At 36.8% G+C, this 24500-nt stretch overlaps 1 protein-coding gene across 6 annotated transcripts in view; it reads right to left on the bottom strand.

Annotated features, from left to right (window-relative positions):
* Positions 1 to 7966: 7966 nt before the first annotated feature.
* Positions 7967 to 24500, bottom strand: part of MATR3 (matrin 3) — a 29874-nt gene continuing 13340 nt past the window's right edge. For 5 of the 6 annotated variants that reach the window (XM_047729767.1, XM_047729762.1, XM_047729763.1 and 2 more), the window contains 13 exons: positions 20848 to 20909; positions 19840 to 19881; positions 19391 to 19503; positions 18769 to 18821; positions 17788 to 17913; positions 17158 to 17283; positions 16813 to 16980; positions 15748 to 15879; positions 15290 to 15333; positions 14819 to 15194; positions 12098 to 12464; positions 11504 to 11625; positions 7967 to 9345 (listed from right to left, as the gene is read on the bottom strand). In XM_047729767.1, coding sequence (XP_047585723.1) covers positions 9295 to 9345; positions 11504 to 11625; positions 12098 to 12464; positions 14819 to 15194; positions 15290 to 15333; positions 15748 to 15879; positions 16813 to 16980; positions 17158 to 17283; positions 17788 to 17913; positions 18769 to 18821; positions 19391 to 19503; positions 19840 to 19841 — 1680 coding nt within the window. In that variant the 5' untranslated portion in view covers positions 19842 to 19881; positions 20848 to 20909 and the 3' untranslated portion in view covers positions 7967 to 9294. The remainder of the gene's footprint in view (positions 9346 to 11503; positions 11626 to 12097; positions 12465 to 14818; positions 15195 to 15289; positions 15334 to 15747; positions 15880 to 16812; positions 16981 to 17157; positions 17284 to 17787; positions 17914 to 18768; positions 18822 to 19390; positions 19504 to 19839; positions 19882 to 20847; positions 20910 to 24500) is intronic. The other variant, XM_047729765.1, reaches the window with a different exon arrangement.

The following is a 24500-nucleotide window of genomic DNA, read 5'->3' as shown; positions in this document are numbered from 1 at the left end:
TGGTGGTGATGGTCTGTGAATGGAAAGTGCTGTTAGAGCAGAGGACAAAGACTTCAATAAGACCATTAGAGATCCAGTTTAAAGACACTCCAAAAATCCTTGTTTGGTTCAGTTAGCAAAATGAATCCTAACTTGAGATGGAAGTTGAAGTAGGAATCAGAAGAGAGAGGTTAGTATTGAAGGTCCAGGATGGTTGTGAATGAGCTTCCAGTCTAAAGTACCAACTTCTTACAGACTTTTTAATCTTTTAAGTAGGATCCTTGCCCAATGTGGGCCTTGAACTCAGGACCCTAAGATTAGGAGTCCCATGCTCTACCAACTGAGCCAGGCAGGTACCCCATTCCTGCAGACTTTTTTTTTTTTTTAATATTTTATTTATTTGACAGACAGAGATCACAAGTAGGCAGAGAGGCAGGCAGAGAGAGGGGGGAAGCAGGCTTCCAGCTGAGCAGAGAGCCCGATGCGATGCGGGGCTTGATTCCAGGATCATGACCTGAGCCAAAGGAAGAGGCTTAACCCACTGAGCCACCCAGGCACCCCTCCTGCAGACTTTTTATCAAAATGTAAAATGGGCAGATCTTCGGACTCCAGCAGTCCATGTATAGGAATTTGATGTAGGGACGTGTAAGGCTTTCATAGAAACAAATAGCTGGGACGCTATTTTTAATCTTAAAAAAAAAAACACCCCAAAACAAATAGCCTATCAATACGGAATTGGTCAGATTAATTATGGTGTAACAGAATAAAACATTAGTTATTAAAAAGATATATATATATATATATATATATATATATATATATATATATATATATATATATATATATATATCCCAGTTGCCTGGGTGGCTCAGGTCATGATTCCAGGGTCCTTGGGATCCAGTCCCACATAGGGCTCCCTGCTCAGTGGGGAGTCTGCTTTTTCTACTTCTCTTCCTCCTCAGTTCATGCGCTCTCAAATAAATAAAATCTTAAAAAAAAAATGTATATCCCTTGATAGGTTTTTGGGTTTTTTCCTAAGCTGCAAGGAACACCTGGGTGGCTCAGTCAGTTGAGCATCCAACTCTTGGTTTTTGCTGGGATCATGATCTCATGGGTTGTGAGATCCATTTTGGATTGCGACACAGCCCCACATCAGGCTGTATGCTCAGCAGAGTTTGCCTGAAGATTCTCTCCCTCTGACCCTCCCCACTCTCTCTCAAAAAAAATCTTTAAAAAATAAAAAAGGCTACAAAATAGCACATATAATCTTCTAAAATTATGTAAAAATAAATGCAAATATGATTGAATAGCATTATCTATAATAGCAGGAACTACATTTCAAAACAGAATAAACAGTATCTCAGATTTTTTTTTTAAAGCCTTTCTTTTTTTTTTTTAATTTATTTGACAGAGATCACAAGTAGGCAGAGAGGCAGACAGATAGAGAGGGGGAAGCAGGCTCCCTGCAGAGCACAGAGCCCGATGTGGGGCTCGATCCCAGGACACTGGAGTATCTCAGATTTTTTAAAAAGATTTTATTTGACAGAGATCCCAAGTAGGCAGAGAGGCAGGCAGAGACAGGAGGAAGCAGGCTCCCTGCTGAGCAAAGAGCCTGATGTGGGGCTCAATCCCAGGACCCTGAGATCATGACCTGAGCTAAAGGCAAAGGCTTAACCCACAGAGCCACCCAGGCGCCCCTGTATCTCAGATTTTGAAAGATTTGTCTTTTGTATATTTTTTTTATAGTCCAAATTCTCAATTGCAGTTATAAACAGGAAAAAAAATCATACCTCAAATAAAACTACCTTATATGCTTCTATAGCAGTTTGGGTAATGGTCTTGTCCCTATGTTCATTTGTATCATGTGGAAGCTGGGAAGAGTATGTACCCCAGCATTACTTAATATTTAGTAAGGACCTAGTACCGTGAGGGTAAGCAATGGTTCCTCTTTAGTAAGGACCTAGTACTGTGGGGGTAAGCAATGGTTCCTGCTCTGAATATTTACAATTCAGGTGAGGATACAAAAGCATCATGCAACAAATTTTGAATGTCTGCTATGTGCCAGCATGGTCCTGAACACTGATACGCAAGGCAGTAATTGGCATGATCTTTTTCTAGAAAAGTTGATACCACTTCACACCTATTAGGATAGCTACTATCAAGTAAGGAAAAGTTAAGTTTTGGTGAGAATGTAGAGAAACTGGAAACTTTCTGCAGTTGGTGGAAGTGTAATATGGTATAGCTGCTGTGGAACACAGTATGGCGGTTCCTCAAAATTTTTAAAATAACATTACCATATGATCCAGCAATACAATTTCAGGGTTTAGGTCCAAAAGATCTGAAAGCAGGATCTCAAAGACGTATTTGTACATCTATGTTCATAGCAAGCATTACTAACAGGTAAAATGTGGAAGCAACCCATGTCTAGCAACAGATGAACGAATAAGCAAAATATAGGATATATATACAATGAAGTATTAGCCTCTAAGGAAGAAATTCCGCAAAATGCTATATCATCTATGAAACTTGTGTACATTAAGTGACAAAAGGATACTGCAGGATTCCACTTCTGAGATAGTCAAAATCATAAAAACAAATTGTAATGATGGTTTTGAGGGGCCAGGAGAAGGGGTGGGTGGAGAGTTATTGCTTAACAGGTAGTTTCAGTTTTATAAGATGAAGAGTTATGGGGATGGATAATGGTTGCAGAACAAGGTGAATGCAGTACCACTGAACTGTGTGCTTAAGAATGGTTAAGATGGGGACACCTGGGTGGCTCAGTGGGTTAAAGCCTCTGCCTTCAGCTCGGGTCATAATCTTGGGGTCCTGGAATCAAGCCCAGCATCAGGCTCTTCTGCGTGCTTCCCCCCAGCCCCCGCTCCCCACCCCCTGCCTCTCTGCCTGCTTGTGATCTGTCAAATAAATAAAAAATCTTTTAAAAATGGTTAAGATGGTGAAGTGTTATGTGTATTTAACCAAAAGAATTCCAGAAACAACCATCCTGAGTTAAAAGGAGGATCAAATTTGTATAAGCTGAGTAGGCAGGATTTAGAGACTAAGGTGTAGATGTGTGTAGACATAGGTAAAGGTTTTTGCAGAAGGGTGATGTGCGCCTATACATTGCAGAATACGGGAGGTGCAGAGGGAATTCCTCCAGGTTGGGCCAAGCCCTTCCCAGCTGAGATGTGTCAGTGAGCACCTGGGTGGTTCAGTCGGTTGAGTCTGACTTTGACTCAGGTCATGATCTCAAGGTCCTGATAGAGCCCCTGAGCTCAGTGGGGAGTCTGCTTCTCCCGCTCCTCTCCCTTTGCCCCTCCCCTGCTTGTGCTCTTGTTGTCTCTCAAATAAAATCTTAAAAAAAAAAAAAAAAGTCAACCCCTGGTGCTTGTGAGTAGCAGTCACAATCTGGAACATGAAAGGAGGTATCACTACAGCGTCACCATCACACTAATAATAAACTGCCACACTTTCCCCCACAGGCCCTCATGACACCACAAAAACTATAGAACTCACTCACGCAGTGGAGAAGAAAAAGGAACTCCATATAGACTTGTGATTGCCAAGAAAACAGCCAGAATCCGATTGCTGATGCCTTTTGATGTTCATAGCCAACTTCTTTTAAGATTTTGAAATAATCTCTACACCCAACGTGAAGCTCCAACTTAGAAAGAACCCCTATATCAAGAGATGCATGCTCTACTGACCCAGCCACCCAGGGACCTCTTTAAAGGGGGGAAAAAAGGTCACTTAAATCTCAAGAGTCAAATAGCCAACAAGAAACCACTTCTGAATTAACCTTGGCAGAGTTGAGCACCTAAGAATTAGTCTTGCTTTACAACAGGCAAGTGCAATGATTTAAACTTGGGTGCTGTACTAATCAAAGGTGGGACATCCCTGATATTTTTGGCATATCCCATTTACATGTCTTTAGAACCAATACTTCATCAATGCTACCATACCTGAAGCACAAGAACATCATGGATCAGAGGTCATTAAATCTGTACTTAATGCCATTCTCCAAGTTTACATATGTTATTGGGGGGGGGCAAAAATGTCCATTTTTTGGTCTACTAGATCCAATATAGATTGCCTTTCCCTTTCATTGTTTTTGTATTTCCTATTGTACATCTTCACAGAGTTCTTAAATTGCGTGGCAATTATAAACCTTTTAAATCTAGAGCTTTAAGTTCACAGAAGAGCCAAGGGTAAAAATCTGAACATAAGTTAAGTATGTTAACACGGTCATAAAAATTGTGTATTACCTTCCAATAGTCCTCACCTGTACTTTGCCTAATCTCTGTAATTTAGGTTTTTTTAATTTTATTTTAAGATTTTATTTTTATTTATTTGACAGAGAGATCACAAGCAGGCAGAGGCAGGCAGAAAGAGAGGAGGAAGCAGGCTCCCCGCTGAGCAGAGAGCCCGATGTGGGGCTCGATCCCAGGACTCTGAGATCTATGACCTGAGCCGAAGGCAGCGGCTTAACCCACTGAGCCACCCAGGCGCCCCTGGTTTTTTTTTTTTTTTTAAAGATTTTATTTATTTATTTGACAGAGAGAAATCACAAGTAGGCAGAGAGGCAGGCAGAGAGAGAGGAGGAAGCAGGCTCCCTGCTGAGCAGAAACCCCAATGTGGGGCTTGAACCCAGGACCTGGGATCATGACCTGAGCCGAAGGCAGCGGCTTAACCCACTGAGCCACCCAGGCACCCCTGTAATTTAAGTTTTTATCTTTTACCTAATAACTAGTACTTTCGTTGAGCTCCACTCGGTATCAACTATAGTTTATCAAGTTAGATGTACTTGAGTGATGAGGTAGCCATTTCCATTTTCCCATTCACTTGAAACTTCAACTATAACCACGCTCTTTCATTAGTTCCTATGTTATTAAGTGATACAGTGGGAAAAGAAAGTAAACATTTAACTAGACAAAATAGTGAATTCCTGAGACTTCATGTTTCTGCCCCAGTAACTTTCCTTAAATGTCTGATTGTGCCCAGTTCCCAGAAAATTACAAGACTTTAATGTTCTGAGCAAAAGATAAATGGCACACCTGGAAAAGCAATACCTACAGCTCTGAAATGGGGCATCTTCCATTGGTGGTTTTAAAAAATTTTTTATTTTATAAAGAGCATGAGTGGGAATGTGAGGGGGGAACTCTCCCAGGACCATGAGATCATGACATGAGCTGAAAACCAAGAGTCATAGACACTTAACTAACTGAACTGCTCCACCCCCCCCCCCTTTAATGCTTTGCACAAGCTTCAAATGGTGATTATTTTCTAGCATTTCCCCTAGTTCTAGGTTTGGAACAGTAGCCGAAGCAGTAGTACGGGGCGGGGGGGGGGGGGGGGGGCAAGAATACTTGAAGTAGGCATGATTACAACCCCTAGCCAAAATACTTCTTTAGCTACAAGTAAAACTGTCATTCTAAAAAGTGTGGCTTCTCCAATTGATACCATCATCACCTGGTGACTTGTTAAAAATGCAAATTATCGGGGCACCTGGGGGGCTCAGAGGGTTAAGCCTCTGTCTTCCGCTCAGGTCCTGATTCCAGGGTCCTGGGAGGGAGCCCCGCATTGGGCTCTCTGCTCAGCGGCGAGCCTGCTTCCCTGTCTCTCTCTGCCTACTTGTGATCTCTGTCAAATAAATTAAAAAAAAACCTGCAAATTAGCAAGACCCACCCAAAACCCAGCAAAGCAAAAATTCATATTCTAACAAAGCCTTCAGGTAATCCTGATGCATGCTAATATTTGAGAACCACTAAAGAAAAAACAATTCAATAAGTTGGGTTTGTATACTATTGCTGATCCTAAGAATCTTGGCCTTACCCCTAACCGACTTGCATCGAAGTGAAAGGGTATTTTTTAAAAGCATGAGTATCTTTGAACCATATCTCAGGCTATCATAATTTTTTAAGATTTGAGAGAATGAGAATGAAGGAAAAAGAGCCCATGAACTGGAGACGGGCAGAGGCAGAATCAGGCTCCCTGCTCAGCAGGGAACCTGATTCAGGGCTCAATCCTACGACCCTGGGTATTCCGTATTCTAAGAGATCTTATTCTGGGGGTGTCTGGGAGGCTTCGTTGGGTTAAGTGTCCACCTCTTGATGTTGGCTCGTCAGGATCACAGGATTTTGAGCCTGAGCCTTACTTCAGATCTAATCCTGCTTCGGTCTCTCCCTGTGCCCGCCCTTCCCCCACCAGTTTGGGCTCTGTCTCTTAAAAGCCAGCCAGGAGCCCTGGAAAGGGCATTTTAAACAGCAGATCAACAAACAGCTCAGAGCTGCCAGGGAATACCCAATCTTAAACACATTACCACCCAATACTTGAGCTTTCAACTATACTAAACCATATTCTATAATGGAGACCAATAAAGGAGCATATAGAGCTGCTTCTAGGCACAATGCAAATTATCTTAAATAACCTACACACACTGGATCAAACACTTTACTATTCTGGTTTTTTTTAAAGATTTTATTTTTTAGGGGCACCTGGGTGACTCAGTCTTAAGCATCTGCCTTCAGCTCAGGTCATGACCCAGATCCTGGGATCAAGCCCCGTATCGGGCTCCCTGAACCTGCTTCTCCCTCTCCAGCTCCCCTGTGCTTTGTGTTCCCTCTCTTGCTCTCTCATAAATTATTTTAAAGATTATTTAGTAATCTTTACATTCAACTTGGGTCTCAAAGTCACAATCCCAAGACTGGGTTTGTATGTTTCACACTGACTGAACCAGCCAGGCACCCCATGAATGTTCTGGTTTTTAAAAATTGTTCTACTACAGTGTACCTGCAGATTTCCACTACATCGGCCTCTTTATAAGATTATTTGAGAGAGCTTGAGAGTAGGGGGAGGAGGAGGGCAAAGGGAGAGGGAAAGTGAATTCCAACCATACTCCATGCTGAGCACAATGCAATCGCTCACGGCCCTGTGATCACATCACATTGGAGCCTAAACCAAGAGCCAGATGCTTAATTTACTGCACCACCCAGGCGCCTCCACCACCAGCCCGTTTTTGTCACAATATTACTCAGGGTAATGTTACTGAAAATCCACCATGAACAAAGCTAGGCAAAAAATAATGGACTTTCCCCCTATAACTCTTAATACCTACCATTAATTAATACTTAACAGGGTGTACTTTGTGTTCCATGTCACTGCGGGAGGAAAGCTATCCCCTTAAAAGGAAATCAGAGAACAGATATAACCTTAAAAATTTCCTCAAAATTGTATTATTTAGACTCTACAGAAGTTAGTATACTGTGACCAGAAATTCACACTCATCAGTAAATTTTCAAATTAACCCTTTACAGTATAGCTAGTCAACTCAAGCCTTTACTGGAGTCACACTCAAATCTCAAATTTACCAGCAATAGGTTTAAAAAAAATAATACATACTCCTCACAGAGGATCAACCTAAGATTAAACTAAAGGCTAAAATGATAGTGGTAAAAATGTTCAACTTTATACCAGGTTTAAGTGAAAACATTCCTATGAAAAAAAGGTTGCCATAATATGGGAAATACTAATAGCTTACTTATGAAAATTTTTGCTTTCTAAATGTTATCAAATGAAGATACTGAACTTTCTCTTCTATAGCTTGGTAGAGCCAACAAAGTCGGGCCTATGAAAAAATGCTGTCATTGACAGGAAACAATTAGGGATTCCAATGCATACTTGATACTTCGTGTTGCTTGCTGTTAGTTAACAGTTGGAATAAACAAAAGTGGGTAATTAGTAAAGGCCAAAATTAAACTGCAGAAATAAACTGGCGAGGATTTTTTGTGCATGTCACATTAAAAAGTTAACTGCCTTTCAGAGATACACCACAAAATTCTGATAGATCCCTTAAACACATTCAGACCTAAGAGTTCCAAAGAGAATTCTTATTAAGTTCTTCTATTTTTTAACATTAAAAATTTGTTTTTGACAATAGGTAAATCCTTTACACCAAGAACCCGAAAAAATTTTGAAAAGCTGATAGAACTAATTCTTGATACTCCATCTTATTTCCAACTTTATTGTTTGATACTTAAGACAGGTTTAAACATGAGCTTTTGCCATTTCTTCACTCTTATCATTTTAACCTCCAAAGGTTTTTAAAGACCACGAATAGCCCCATTTTTATGTAACAGGAACAAGAAATCCACCAGCACCAAAAACTTTAAAACTCAGATCTTTAGTAGCAGTCTTTAGAACACTCTAGATTAAAAATGTAATAATTTGTTAAAGCATGCAAAGAAGTGTAACAGTGAATAAAAACCACAACTGACAAAAATATTGGTTAACATTCCAAACATGTATAACCAATGAACATGGCCTAAGTTTTTTATTGGTATTCACTTCAGAAACTTGAATCCACAGATATAAGCAGTATATTACCAGAAAGTTACAAGTAAACACAGATTATCCATGCAAATTTCTGTTCACAAAGGTCACATGTGCAGGTATGTGAATTAGAAGCGTGCGTCTAGATTATGGCCAAACTGTTTTAAAATGCAGAAATGTAAAATTACATTTTGAAATATGAAGAGATGGTCTACACACTTCAAAAATCAAATGTTGCTTATACCAGATGTATGACAGCTACAGGATTCAAGTGACAAGCAATAAGATCTCAAGAAATTAATACTGCTCAAAGAGAACGGGAGTAGTTTTTACATTTCACTGAAAATACATTGACTACTAGAATACGAAATCTAGCAGGAACTTAGGGGAAAAAATTACAAAAATCTAAAGCCAATTACTTAGTATTTCTTATTACCTAAACAACAACATGACATTAAAAGAAAACTGCACCTGCTTTCTAATTGCCAATCTCATATCATGAAGATCTCCAAATAAAAAGCAACCTAAAAGCTTCAAACTCCAAATGAAAGTCTGCAAGGCTCAGATTAAAATGTGGAATGTTTCAGATGAAAGTAATAAAAATACAATTGGTTTTGTTCTTTATTGAATGGAATCAAAAGTTTTGACATTTCTTTGAAGCCTGGAACTAAATTTCATTTCTCTGAATGATTCTACATCTTTTTTTCTTAGTGGTGCAATTTGTCTTAAGTAGCTTACATACGAGTCAGTCTCTACAAAGTACTTCGGTCTTTTACCATTCTGATAAAACAAAAACAATTCTTCATTAACTTAACCGTGTATGTATTTTTGCTCTAACACTTAACACATGAACAGACATCTATTATTTTTCCACTAAAACAAAAGAGTACAATAGTTTTCTTCTAACTATCAGTATTGTATTTAAAAAAGGTTAACATTAAAAACAAAGAACCATTATTTTCTTTGAAATTGTTAAGCGTCTTGCACATTTTAAGCTTCCTTCTTCTGCCTGCGTTCTTCTGCCAATTTATTCAGAAATTTCTGAAAAGAAAAAAGAAATTACAAGGATTAAGTCACCTAAGAAAAACTAAAAGGATGAACTTCAAAATAAAATACTCTACCCAACTTTTTGAATTTGATTGTAATTTAGCTGTAACATTATCAGTTATTTTAAAGATTTGGTATTCTTGTTAAGTCAGTGTACAAAACTAAACTAGATCATAGTACATAAAAACATGGAAAAAATAGTAAAATGTGGAAAAAAAGATCATTCCAATTTACAGTTAACATTAACTTATAGAGATAAGAAAACAAAGATCGTACTTGCAGAGAACTGCCACTATTCCAAGAACATACAGTAGTTAAAAATAACATGGGATTATTCAAATAGTGCGCCTTCCATTAAAGTGGGGAAACATTTTCTTAAGGGTAGTAAATATTTTCTTTGTGGGCTATTCTTTATTTCAACTACTCAATTCTGTTACAGCAATAAAGCCAGCCATACCAATACTTAAATGAATGACGGTGGGTATATTCCGCACCCCCCCAAAACCCCACCTTATCTACAAAAGTGGTGACCCCTGTATTGCACCTGTAATTTCTAGAGTTCTTAGACATATTAAAACATTAATAAGTAACCCTCCCCACCAAATGTAAAACACCCATTGTTTCTTTACTTCTGGGTAGAATTTCTCAACTCTATAGTTAGTTCCAACTGATGAGGAGCCATTGGAAAAAACACTCAGGAAAGTATCAAGTCATTTATCATTAGCAAAATATTATATTGCACAATACATTTTAGTGAAGTCGACAAAGTTTCTTTAAAATAGAATAATAGAGGGCGCCTGGGTGGCTCAGTTGGTTAAGCAAATGCCTTCAGCTCAGGTCATGATCCTGGAGTCCCAGGATCGAGTCCCGCATCGGGCTCTCAACTCCAATGGGGGAGTCTGCTTCTCCCTCTGACCTCTCCCCTCTCATGCTCTAATAAATAACTAAAATTTTTTAAAAAATTAAAAAAAAAAACCCACAGAATTATAAAGTCACCTCCAATAAACAAATGAAAATTAGAATAGCTAGGAAATATTAGAAAGCATATCACTTATAAAGTATTAAGCACTGAGACAACTTTTGTATTTCAACACTGTTCTATGTAATACACAACTTCTGCTACTAATGCAATTAAACCACCATTCTTTTTTCATATGCTAAATGTAAGACACATACAGGTAGCAAAGACTACCTTCATTTCAAACTAGTGACACAGCCAAGAAATGGCATTATTTCCTAAATTCAAGGCCATCCCCTCGCCCCCCTCCAAAATCAAGGCTATTTTTTTTTTTTTAGATTTTATTTATTTATTTGACAGAGAGAAATCACAAGTAGGCAGAGAGGCAGACAGAGAGAGAGGAGGAAGCAGGCTCCCTGCTGAGCAGAAAGCCCCATGTGGGGCTTGAACCCAGGACCTGGGATCATGACCTGAGCCGAAGGCAGCGGCTTAACCCACTGAGCCACCCAGGCGCCCCAAGGCTATCTTTATCCATATAAATCAACACATAGAACATGTATGATAATGGAATATTCCAGTAGCTCTCTACTACAAAGCAGTGCAAAAACCAGGTTATTTGTACTTACGGAATTAAAAGCCTTTCAAGTTTTTCCCTATTACTTGCTTTAATACTCAGTCCTTAAAGCAGTCACTAAAATACCAAATTTCAAAATATCCAAATAGGAATTTGTTATGCTTCATTAATGTTTTATTTTTTAATCCATTTATTATAGAATATCATTATTATCAAATAACAACGTAAAAATCATTAATATGAAGGGACATGGCACATCATAATAGTTGAAAAAGCTTTTATTATTCCACTTGGAATTCAGGCCTCCAGAATCTTCCAAATTAGAGAAATTAGGGCCTAATACTCACTTGGGAAGAAGTAACTTTAGTTATAAGAGAATTTATAACATGGCTAATAAATTATTCAATTATTTAATTAGAATGTACTTTAGAAAAAGGCTCAATAGATGTTCCTAGAATTCATTAGACTGCTTAAGGCCCATCAACAAAGAAATAAAAGTATCATCTCTAGGATAAGGCATTGTGATGGGTCTACAGAAGGTACCATACACATTTTACTTTGTGTAACTTTATACGATTTGTTTTTATAAAAGAACTCTACTCTTTTAGATTCAGTCTTACCTTTAATTTCTGATAATGAGGAAGGCTGCTGCAATGAGTATTCTTTGCAACTTCTTCATTTGTATAAAAGAGTGAACACAGCTTACAGTAAAACCCTGTTTTAGGTATCACATAGTCTATACCTAGAACACAAACATACATTCTTACAAATTTAGTAAATCAGAAGTTTTAATTAGTGTTCTCAAATCTTTTTTCCATCATTATTTGAATATTTGTGAGAAGTCCATTATAGCCTAAGCTAAAACAAAACAAAAACCATAGTAACATTAGTTAATTGTACTTAACTGATGTTTAAGGTCCACCTAACTGTACCCTTAAAAAGGCAGAAATATAAAAAAGATAAAGAAAAAGCATGTGAAATTCTCAGAAACCTTTATGTGGAGAAAGAACATATTGTGAAATGGTAACAAAAGATAATACAGAATGAGGAGAGTTGGTTAAGTGGAGAAGAATATATCGATTAAGATTTACAAATCATTATGCAGAGAAATGAATTTAAAATGGTATCAAAGTTTATGTAAGACCAATTTAAAAATTATTTAGTAATAGAACTTGGAAGGGGTGAGAGGGGAAGAACAAAGCCTTATATCTCACCAACAGGAACATTGGGCTGATATGGTCCAATTCTATACTCATCTGGGATTGTATAGTCCTCCTTGTTTTCATCACTTTGGCCATCTGCATTTTCACTTGTATCTTTGTTGGGGTCATCAGCATTCTCAGCAGATTCAGCGCCTGGTTCTGTATTTTCCTCATTTTTAATTCCATTTTCCAACGCTGCTTCATTTTCTTGATCAAGTTCCTCGATCTTGTCCACCTTAATTTCAACCAAACCATCATCATTTTTGTCACCAGATTTAAATGCCATGCCCGATTTACGAAGTTTCTGAAGTTCCGAATCTTCCTCATCACCAACCTCATCTAGAGTGACAAAACCTTCCATACTCCCTGGGAAACGACGCTGTTAAGAAAGACAAATTTACTCTGCAACAATTATCCTGCAGCATCCCTTCCATTTGCTTTACTTGAAGGGAAAGGGATAGCGTCTTTGTCCTTATTCATTCTTTCAAAATACTGACTTGTTCCTTTCTCCCCCAAAATCACTGTTGTTTTTTTAAAACAACTTTGTTTTAAAACTATATAATTAAAAGCTTGCCTCACATGAAGAGCAGAAAATAAATGAGGTAAGGACATTATATTCTACACTTCTTAAAACTATTAGGCTGCAAGGGACTGTATCAAAAATGTGCTTTGAGGGCGCCTGGGTGGCTCAGGTTAAAGGTTATGATCCCAGGGTCCTGGGATAGAGCCCCGCATCGGGCTCTCTGCTCAGCAGGGAGCCTGCTTCCCTCTCTCTCTCTGCTTGCCTCTCTGCCTGCTTGTGATCTCTGTCTGTCAAATAGATAAATAAAATCTTTAAAAAAAAAAAAAAAGTGCTTTGATAAAAGTAGTTCAATATTATCCTTTGGAAGACAGTATCTTAGGATACAACTGTTATTTAGAGAACACTAAGTCTCGAAAGTGGTTAAAAAAGGAAAAAAAAAAATCAAGCTCTGGAGCATGACTGCCTATGTCTAAATTCTGACTGCCACTTACAAGCAGTATGACCAAGGACAACTTATTGAACTTCTCTATGCCTAAATTTTCTCATTCATAAAACCAGGTTAATAAAGGTATTTATCTGCTGCTTATAGTTACTGTGAGGATTAAGTTTATTAGCATACACAAAGAGCTCAGAAAAATTTATAGCATGTAATAAGTATCAGCTCTTAAGAGTGCAAATATAAAGTTCTGGGGCGCCTGCATGGCTCAGTGGGTTAAGTCTCTGCCTCCCACTCAGGTCCTGGGATCAAGCCCCGCACTGGGCTCTGCTCATTTGGGAACCTGCTTCCCCTCTCTCTCTGCCTGCTGCTCTGCCTACTTGTGATCTCTGTCAAATTAAAAAAAAAAAAAAAAAAAAAGAGTGCAAACATTATGCAACAATCATCCACTTCAGCCAGAACAGTAACTTTAAGACTAAGTTATGTGACTAGGCACCTGAGTGACTCAGTAGCTTAAATGTCAGCTTTTTGCTCACGTCACCAAACGCCACAATCCCAGGGTCCTCGGATCCAATCCTCTGTCAGGCTTCCTGCTCAGCAGGAAGCAGGAAGATTCACCCTCTCATTCTGCCCCTCTCCCCTGCTCCTGCTGGCTTGCTCTCTTTCAAATAAATAAAATCTTTAAAAAAGGCAACAACAAAAAAACAAAACAATGTTATGTGACCAAACCAACAAAATCTGCCTTCCAATGGCTGAATGTTGCTTACAAGGAACTAATGGACAGGAAAGGACCTCTCTCACTGAAAGAGCCATTTAACATAAGGGGCTTCAAAGGCATTTTAGTGCTCTAATCCTTAATGCAGATAATCAGTAGATCATGGTCTTTTGTTTTACTATTCTTTATGCTTTGTATATATTTTTATATTTGTATTCACCTTATATGCTTATAAGGTGACATGTGTTCTAAGCAAAATGTCTTAAAAGTTACTGTATTATCTGATCAAGTTTATGTTTCTCAAATATGAGAATTCTTCAAGCTTAACAAAATAAGATCTTATTTTTAAGTAATCTCTATTCCCAACCTGGGGCCTGAACCCACAACCCCAAGATCAAGAGTTGCATGCTCCACTGACCAAGCCAGCCAGATGCCCCAAGTTTAACAATTTTTAAATGAATGGCAAATGTTTTTACTATCTTGGGCCAATTAACTTATTATAAACTCCTATCCCATCTTTTCAAAAATAAGCTGTACTGGGGCGCCTGGGTAGCTCAGTGGGTTAAAGCCTCTGCCTTCAGCTCAGGTCATGATCTTAGGGTCCTGGGATTGAGCCCCACATCATGCTCTCTGCTCGGCAGGGAGCCTGCTTCCCCCTCTCTCTCTGCCTGCCTCTGCCTACTTGTGATCTCTCTATGTCAAATAAATAAAATCTTTAAAAAATAAATAAAAATAAAAATAAGCTGTACTAAAAGGATGCTTACCAGTACTTACACACTACAATACACAAACATACGTAGATTTAGGACTTCCTCCTACCTGACTAAAAACTTCCTTCTGTTAGTTGACACTTTTTAACAACTACTATAAAAAGTCTTATATAACCTATTTATTGCAGAGTTTACTTTTAAATATTAATTCTATAAATGGTTCATACCTGATTTTTTCTAATGTAAGTGACTGATTCCCTTTAAGCTGATGCTGCTAATGTAAATAATAAGAAACATTTATCTGATCTAGTTTTCTGTCAACACAGGTCAACATACAATCTTCCTTTACCTTTTTCAGCTTTTTCTTTGCAGCTGCCGAAGCACTGGCATTTCCATCTTTTTTCACAGCTTTGTCCGAAGGTTCCTTCTTCCCATCAGAAGCGACATCACCTAAATTAGCAAGATCTGTCTCATCTCCCACCGAACTGCCACTTTCTAGCAGTGCTGCTGCTTCTTCTTCATCCACGAGTAGCTCATCTTCAGATTCAAGAAGCATGTTAGGTTCTTGCTCAGCTTGGTCATCCTTTGTATCTTTTTCACCATCTTCACCTGATTTCTCTTCTTGTTCTTTACCTTCAGTTGTACTTTCAGTCTTCTGGGAACCATCAATCTTGGATTTCTTATCGCTTGGAGATTCTTTGCCATCTGGAGAATAAGATCTTTTCCTGAAATCAAAAGGATACCCCCTCAATTAATTCTCCTGAGTTGGGAAACAAAAGTTTAATATACCAGTGTATATATACACATAAAATGAAATTACCGAGATTTATCTTTTTTCAGTAAGTCAATGCCTCTGTTGGGAATCTAAAAGACAAAATTTTGTATCAGTTAAATAAATGTATTAGAATACATTCATTTGCAGATTATATAATTACCTAATTAACTAACAGTTAAGGAACATCCTTCATATCAAATAAGCTTATTCAATCCCAGTAACCATACCTAAGAATGTAAGCTGCCTCGAGTAAGCAAGTAAGTTCTTGGTAGAACTCAAGTTCAAATAAAATCTTAAATATAAATAAAACCAATGAAGGCATTTTGAACATAACACCATTAAAAAAACAACAAAATTCTACTGAAGAACACCAAGGGAAAAAACATTGTTATCTTTAAATAACCAAATCCTGTATTCTTAGCAAATAAAAACGTGTATAAGCATGCTGTGCTTGAAATATGTGAAACAAGCTTTATAATGATGACAAATTCAGAACTACATACCCTCAGTACCAATTTTTTATATTTTTCAGACAAGTCAACTTTCACACATCTCCCCTGAAACCAAAGGGCCTTTTTCAAGCAGTGGTCGACCATTGCCATTGCATCTTCTCTGGTCTCCATCTCAATAAAGGCCTTAAACAAAAAAAAGGAAAAAGAAAAAAAGAAAAGAAAAAAAAAAGCAATCAGCTTATAAGAGATCAATGGTACAGTCCAAAAACCTTTAAATATCCCATCAACTCAGGAAGTTAAATTTTTTTTACAGCTTACTCAATGGAATCATAAATAAAGTGGAAAGCAACACTGTAATGTAATACCAATGGGGCAAGAAAGAAACAGTATACCTATATACACACAGGGAGATTTTTCTAGATGCACACTTGGAAGCAAAGTGTTACCACGTTTACTTTTCCACTTTATAGCTTCTCAGTATTTACTGTTTTACACACTGAGAATCCACTGTGACTTAAAAAAAACAAACAAAAAACACCACTTATTAAGCAAAGAAAATTTAAAATTTACGAGAAGATAATTATTCTCCCTTTATTAAAAACAAAGATACAGAAAAAACCTTAGAGTACTAATTATCTTAAAAATTTTTAAAAGTTATTTAGGGGACCACCTGGGTGGCTCAGTGGGTTAAGCCTCTGCCTTTGGCTCAGGTCATGATCTCAGGATCCTGGGATCCCCGCACTGGGGTCCCTGCTCAATGGGGAGCCTGCTTCCCCTCTCTTTCTGCCTGCCTCTCTGACTACTTGTAATCTCTGTCAAATTAGAAAAAAAAAAAAATCTTTAAAAAGTTATTTAAATTCAATTAACATAGAGTGTATTATTAGTTCAGAGGTAAAGTTCAGTGATTTTTCAGTTGCATGTAACACCTAGTGCTCATTACATCTCGTGTCCTCCTTAATGCCCATTACCCCCTTACCCCTGCCCTCTCACCAGCAACACTCAGTTTGTTTCCTATTGTTGAAAGTCCCTTATGGTTTGTCTCCCTCTCTGATACTGTCTTATTTCCCCTTTCCTTTCCCCACAATCCTCCTTAAAAGCTTCTATGTTTGGGATTACCTGACTTTTCATCCTCATCAGTATATAATTTTTTATTTTTCCATAAGGCTCAGCAAGCTTGAGAACTGCACTGTCAGAATAGCCAGAATGAGGTAAATTGCTGAGATGTATCACACGTCCAAGCTCTTGCTTTTGATCAAACTTCTGGTCTGGCTTCCCCTCAGGTTTCTAAATAATAAACAAGCAAACAGGCAAGTCAAATGGTGGTAGTTATCCTATAATTATTTGTTAATAGTTAAGGTAATTCTAGTTACTAGCAACAACTTAAAGTAGCTAAAGTTAATAAATATTAAAACGATGTATTAAATGGTTGGTGGTACAAATCTGGAAATAATTGGTAATTACCTTTATTCTTTTATACTTCTGTGATAAATGAACTCTCACTGGCTTGCCAAATACTAATGCTGGTGTGGTTGTATAATAATCCACTGCAGCTTGAGCATCCTCTGTAGTTGCCATTTCAATAAATGCCTAAAATTGGGACAAAATTATTATTTCCAAAATAAAACAAGACTGCCCAAGTCTTTCTAGATATATTAAATCATTAGGAAGCATTTTTAAGAGTCTAAAAACAGAATCAACACAGTTAATTTGCTGTTTTTTTAAAAGGTCATCTCAGAATTTACTACCTTCATGCTACCCAAGTGTCATTTATTATGTCTACTGTATTTCAAATAATAATTTGCATCCATTTTGATAAAAGTTTGGAATGGCTTCTCAAAGAATTATCATCCTTTTATAGCCCTTACAGTAATATAATGACAATTTTACTGCTTAAGGACAATTAATAAATTAATCCATTAGGCCTAGAAATTAATGCTATTGACATACTTCAACTATTTGCTTTTTTCTCTATTAACATTCCATATTAATGATTTAAGATCACACTGAGGGCTTTTTCTAATATAAAATCATATAATTCCTTTAGGAACTATATTAGTAATAAATAAATACTACACTTATTTCAACTCATACCTCATTAATTTTATTTAGAATCAGATGATTTGAAATGACTCCAAATGGTTCCACCAGCTGTAACAGTTGGTATCTCAAGTTTTTCCCTCGTTGAAAATCCATGATGTGAACAACTCGGCTTGTTTCCTATCCATTAGGAAAAAATCAAGTCAAGAGGTCTCTTTAGAATCAAGATGAAAACATGTTACATATTACAAGTTTCACAGTCTAAAGTTAACCAGAACAGATTAAGTATTTAAAGCAACTCATAACATTCTAGAGAATTTTAAAACTACACAGGAAATCAGATTCACTGGGGTATATCTCAAAGTTTCAGAAAGCCTCTGCAGTTTTTTTTTTGTTTTTAAGATTTTATTTATTCATTTGAGAGAGAGTGTGTGAAAGAGAGCATGAGAGGAGAGGTCAGAGGGAGAAGCAGACTCCCCATGGAGCTGGGAGCCTGATGCGGACCTCGATCCCAGGACTCCGGGGCCATGACCTGAGCCAAAGGCAGTCACTTAACCAAGTGAGCCACCCAGGAACCCTCTGCAGTTACAGTTATTTTTAAATAGGATACTGTAGACATAAATGGACAACAAGATTTCTTTCCCTTTTTAAAAATAAAGTATCTCAATTTTTTTTTTTTTTGACAGACAGAGATCATAAGTAGGCAGAGGGGCAAGCAGGCTCCCCACCGAGCAGGGAGCCTGATTCGAGGATCCCAGGACCCTGAGATCATGACCTGAGCCAAAGGCAGAGGCTTAACCCACTGAGCCACCCAGGCGCTCCTGCAGCAAAATTTCTTACACTCAAGATGAGTTCTCTATACTATGGGTATATGAAAATTAAACTTTGAACTCTAAGTCCTATAGAAGCCTGATAGTTTTCAAACAATACAGCAGCCTTTCTATAATAAAGGACTAGAATACAGACTCAATTTACAAGAATCTCAAAGTTAAATTACACTTCCCCCCAAAATAAAGTAAGAGTTGTATTACTGACCACTCTGCCTTTCTGCATGTGTCTTGGTCCTTGCAGGTTCCCATTTCCAGCACCTTTATAGACAAAAAGTGATTTTTTTAAAGATCTTGTAATAAATATACTTGTTATAACATAATGGGACATCTTAAAAAATATATATATATCTGAGAGAGCGAGAAAGAGCAGAGAAGGGCGCGGAGTGGGGGGACAGAGGAAGAAGAGAAGCAGACTCTCTGCTGAGCCTAGAGTCTTACAAGGGCTTCCATCTCAGGACCCTGAGATTAGGAACGGAGTAGAAACCAGGAGTAGGGACACTTAACCAACTTAACCACACATGCACCCCCCCCCCGACTTTTTAAAGCAGGCTCTACATCCAGCTAGGAGCCCAATGCAGGGCCAGAACTCACAACCCTGAGATCAAGAGTCGGATGCTTAACCGACTGAGCCACCCAGGCACCTCAGGAAAACAAGACATCTTTCAAACACAAATCAGAGGTTACTACAAGTATAATAAGAACCATGTCTTCTCATGAAATATGATGTTATTTTGATTAATTTTTCAACAAGCCTTCTTTTACCTCTAATCACTGCATTTCATTTTTAGTAAAAGCTCTCAGAGAAAGGTAACAAATTTTATAATCACCCAGATTTCCTCTTGGTCCAACCGCTGGTCCCCCAAGATGAAATGAGGGAGGTGGAGGTCCCAGAATTCCTGGTGCTGGGTTTGTAGACTGCTGCAGCATGAATGGATCACCCCTAGTAATGTGAGACGTAAAATGTAATGAATACAAAACGTTTCATCAAAAATAATTAAGAATTATTGTTAAAATACCCCTTTAATGATTATAATTCCAATCTTTGCAGGCATTTATGTGTGAAGTAACTAGGGGAAAAGCTGTAATAACAATAACATAATAATCACTAACATAAAAATTAGAATTCTAAAGATTCTTTCACCCACAGTGACTTATACCAAACCCTCATATTTAATGAAGATACTCAGAAAATATTTGCTTATAAATTTTGAAAGTTTAACCTGAATTCCTTACAATGATCTCCTTTATTAACAAGAGCTTAAAAATTTTAACTTACATTGTGTGTCCTGTATCACTGTCAGGATTCCATTCTGGGTAGCTTTAAAGAGACCAGAAAATTAACTTTAAAATAAAACTGTCCTTTTCATAAAACAGCCTTGTTTGGCCTTTAAAACAGAGTTTATTTATTAGTGAAGTTACAGGAGAGTCTAAGTGTTAGAAATACTATAATTTAAAACATATCATATAGATACTTCAAAAAAAAAAAAAAACCTCCAGAACTTCAAAATAATCCAAATGAACAGGAACAAACGTGTTCTATAATGAAAATTTAGATAATATGCATTTAAGTTTAATTTTATACTTATTTGGTAAGTCATAAGGAGGAAGAAGTGCTGCATGAGGAATTGGAAATGTGGGTATATACAGAAATAAGGACCAACCGCAGGTTTTCCTTCTCCAATATTAAATGCCAATAGCAAAAACAGAGTTGTGACACTAGAAAGTAAAGAAAGCCCCAACGGAGCTAGACATATGTGAAAACTGGCAGTCTAGTGAACAACGGGTATGTGTGTTTCAGCAGGGAGATTCTTTATGAATTCCATTCCATTCCAGCAGCTTAAAATCAGAACCAAAGGTCACTCAAAAGCAAAAAGTGTATCTTGATGGATTTTGCTCGACAACTTCTAATTCCTAATGACTTTTCTATCTGCTATATTTTTAGAGCATGTATTAATTGTTACTGAAAATGCCTGAGTTTATTCTATGTATCAAAGGCCATCTTTTAAGTGTATTAAAAATTCTTGCAATTTGCAGAAAGACAGCCCATGTTTATTTGCCCTACAAATAATATTAAATAAAAAACACCACTAACACTGAACCTAATGTTCTGAAATGAGATTCCAGATCTAAACATTTTGTTTGTAACTGGTAAGGCCTGGTCAGTATCAACTACACAGTGTTGAACAATGTGGATATTACAAGCAAGTGATGAACTCCCCAAAACCAATCAATGGCTGTTTCTGATTCACGGTACGGATGCTTTAAAGGTATTTCAAACTCCTACATTTCAAGAAGAAGCTGGCATCGACGACTGTGACTTGCTCCATTGATATGTTGACTCCACTCCTGCAGCAAAGTAAATTAGTAGAATTAACAAAAATAAAGCTAAAATATTTTTCATTTGAACCATTCAAACTCTAGGAAGTTAATTTGCATTCAGTATAACATATGCTTTTCAAGCATGACAGACTATAGAAAACACCTGATCATTCAATAGTTACAACAAATTAATTTAAAACCATTTCTCTGAATCCTTGTAGCATGATCCTGCCCTCAAATACGCCATGCACATTCTTGGAAAAACTGGATTAACTTGGTTAACATACTAATAGACCTGACAGGGAAAAGAGAGTTAATAAAGATCAAGAATAACAACTGACCTTGAGATCACCTAGACATACTAATCTCTGCTGTGGACCAAACTGGATTATATATATTGTATCATTAGAACTGCTTTTATAAAACTCTATGATAAAATATCCATGCTTCTATCTACTTTTCTAGAAATGTTATGTGACTAGTTAATTTTATCCAGCTTTAAAGTGTGTTCCAAGTGTACTACAGCCATGAAAAGCTAAGATTCAACAGGAATGGTTTTTCTAGAAAATGGTCCCATTCTACTTCCCATAAGTAAAGAAGCAAATTTCAGGAATGTCTGTTTCCAAATTTTAGGAAGGGAAACATATTCATCAGTATTTGTGCTCCTCTGTGGTTATTTTTACTTTAAGGGATTAACTTCTTTCCTATTTTATGAAAATAAGCTTTCCTTTCTTTAGTTAAAAAAAAAAAATCCACATATAAATGATCAATGTTTCAGACAACTGAAGAAAGAGGAGTTAGGAAAAGCAGGCTTTGCTGTCAGACTGACTAGGTTCCATTCCCAAGGTGCCACTTAATAGACATGAATCCTTGGTACCTATCAGTACCTATTATTGAAATTTAAATTTACTATGATTCAATACTTTCCTAGGATTTTATGTAAAGTGAATGACTAAAGGTAAACTGCTTATCAGAACATTGCCAGGCACATAAGTGCCCAAAAAAGAAAAAAAATTAACTGTCATTACATTGCTTATAAAGCTATCTCGTTTTACAATTCCTGCTTTACAAGTATGGTCTCACAAATTCCCACAAAATGAGGCAACTTCCGTCACATCCACACTACCTAATACATTATATTTGGAATATAAAACACGGTCAGGCAATGTTTTTAAAAGGGAGTCTCACTTAGAGCTAAACTAAAATAAGAAACCAAATTGCAAGAGCTACCTTCTTGAAAAGCTTCAGAATGGTGTTTTATAAACCCAATTAAAAAAAAAGGATTTATATTACAACAGCTTACATACTTCCTCTCCCCTAAAAGAATTAACATCCTGTGAAAGAACTATGGAAGCTGTACCTCAAAGCTAGATTATCTTTTTAAAAATAATGGCTAATAGCTAAGGAACCTAAAGAAATCTCTTCAGCTGGCTCCACAACCAGTTTATTTGGGATATAAAAAGTTTGTACTTGCAAAGCAACAGACCACTGACTTATTGGAGGACACTTTTTAAATGGCTGTAAGAAGAGGTGCCATAGGTCAAGTTCACAAAATTCATAAGAGGGATTAAACAAATACCTTAACTTAGAATTTTCTGAAATAAAAATATTCAGATTTTATTTAAAACGTCCTTGAGAAGCAGTGTGTTGGGAGAGGAGTAAAAGTTACCCTATTATGCACGTTTCTAATTCATAGGAGATGGAAAGGCATCTAGTTGAACAGAAAACTATTTATATCCAATCCTCTATGCTCTTTAAAGGTTCAAACTTAAGGTAAAAATGTAGCTGGTCTTTCAAAGTACTAGAAGGAAGGCCAAGATCAAAGAATTATTATGTATCTCCCAAACCCACCCACATTCCTAATCTACACTACCCCATCAACATCTTTGGTTTAAAGTGAGGATTAAGAGTCAAAAGGGTTTTTAAAAAACCTATATCCTTGATTCTAAACTGAGGTAGCTTTCACATCAGATTAATAAGGTAAAAGGATTCACATTTTGAATGGAGAAGTTCTGCAGGAAAACTATATTCACCTTAACAGGCTTTGAGATACCTAAATTATATAAAGAAAGGATAATTTGGGAGAAGCACTTCTGGAATGGCAGAATAAAGACCTTAAGGGCTTTTAGAATAATACTAAAAGGAAAACTATGAGCTCAAGTGACAAGACGGTGAAAGGCTGTAGTGGGCACTCTAAGTGAAAAGAATTTGAGGGAAGTCTGAGGTTGTGGAGAAAAGTAATTTGACATTCTAAAATGAACTAGGAAGAAATAAAAGCAACACCATCACTGAAAGTCACTCAAAATATCAAATAATGATGATAAATTAGATCACGTTTTTCACCTACAAGTTCCTTATTTCATTGTAAGATGAAGTTTTGATTATGTAAATTATTTAACACTACCACTAAGTGAAAAGAACAGATTTTCCAAGTTATGCAGCAATACCAGAGAGCAGGATTAAATGTTTAAAAATTTTCATTATCTACTTTTACCACAGGAATTTTCTCTCAAGTCATTGTTTCTGTATCAGCTATTAAATGAGAAAGGACCACAACTAAAGGTAAATAGTTATTTTTTTCAATAACGCAGATACTCAGAAAACATGAGCTATGTTAAGGAAACTGGAATACATTAAGACAACCCGAGTGCTTAAACTTCTTAAAATTGGCCCAATTTACAAATATAAATTTTGCAAATCAATCAATCAATCAATGGACCTCAAGTAATTCTTAAATGTTCCCAATACTGTGGCATAATACCAAAACCAGCTAGAGCCTAAGCATTTTGACAGGTTTAAAATACCTCTTGCACTAGGGCAGGGTATATTACTCTTGAATCCAAAGTTTCATCAGATATTTAAAAACTTTTTTTTTTCATTAATTTAGATCCATTTAACTATAGTGTTTTAGTAATATTATTGTTCAGGAACTAATAGCAAAATTTGGAGAGAAAAGATTAATCACATATAATAAGTGAAACTTTTCTCTGATTAAAGCCCTCTTGCGGTTTCCTTTTATGGTCCTTTAGTGTTTTTCTATGTGCAAGCAACAAGGGTAAATACTGCTCAAAGTCAGAATAAGATTTCCAGCAATAGCTCTTGATGTATGAGGACTCCATTAGCAAAGATTTTAAGTCCCTTAGAATCACCTTCATTTGAAACACTGTAACTAGCTATTTTCCTTGGAATTTAGAGACCCTATCTGAGAACACTGAAATATTGCCCATTCTGCAAAAAGGAAGAAGTAACAGAAAAAACTGAGTCACCAAAGTTTTGTGGACCTTTTCATTAAATCAACTCCCACCAGAGCTAAAACTTTATCCAACATATTTGGAAAAAGACAACACTAAAGACACCTAGCAAATAAAATTCCCTAACTTTTAGGAGTTTGGGGTCACATCTTCAATAAAAATTAATTTAGGAATTTAAATTTAGCACTTGATGTTAGTTTAGTTTATTTGGATTAAAGATTAAAATATTCTTTGTGCTGTACTTAATCTATTACACAATAATTCAAAAGATTTTTGTACTACAGAAATAAATTTAGCTAAGAATTAACTTCTTAAAGACATTTTTCAAAGTATTCTGTAAATTCAAATGGAAGAAGTCTATTCTCTT

The sequence above is a fragment of the Lutra lutra genome, chromosome 5 (genome assembly GCF_902655055.1).
Source record: "Lutra lutra chromosome 5, mLutLut1.2, whole genome shotgun sequence".
Taxonomy (NCBI): Eukaryota; Metazoa; Chordata; class Mammalia; order Carnivora; family Mustelidae; genus Lutra; species Lutra lutra.
Note: the sequence above shows the minus strand (reverse complement) of the source record. Positions and strands in the feature narration are given on the sequence as shown.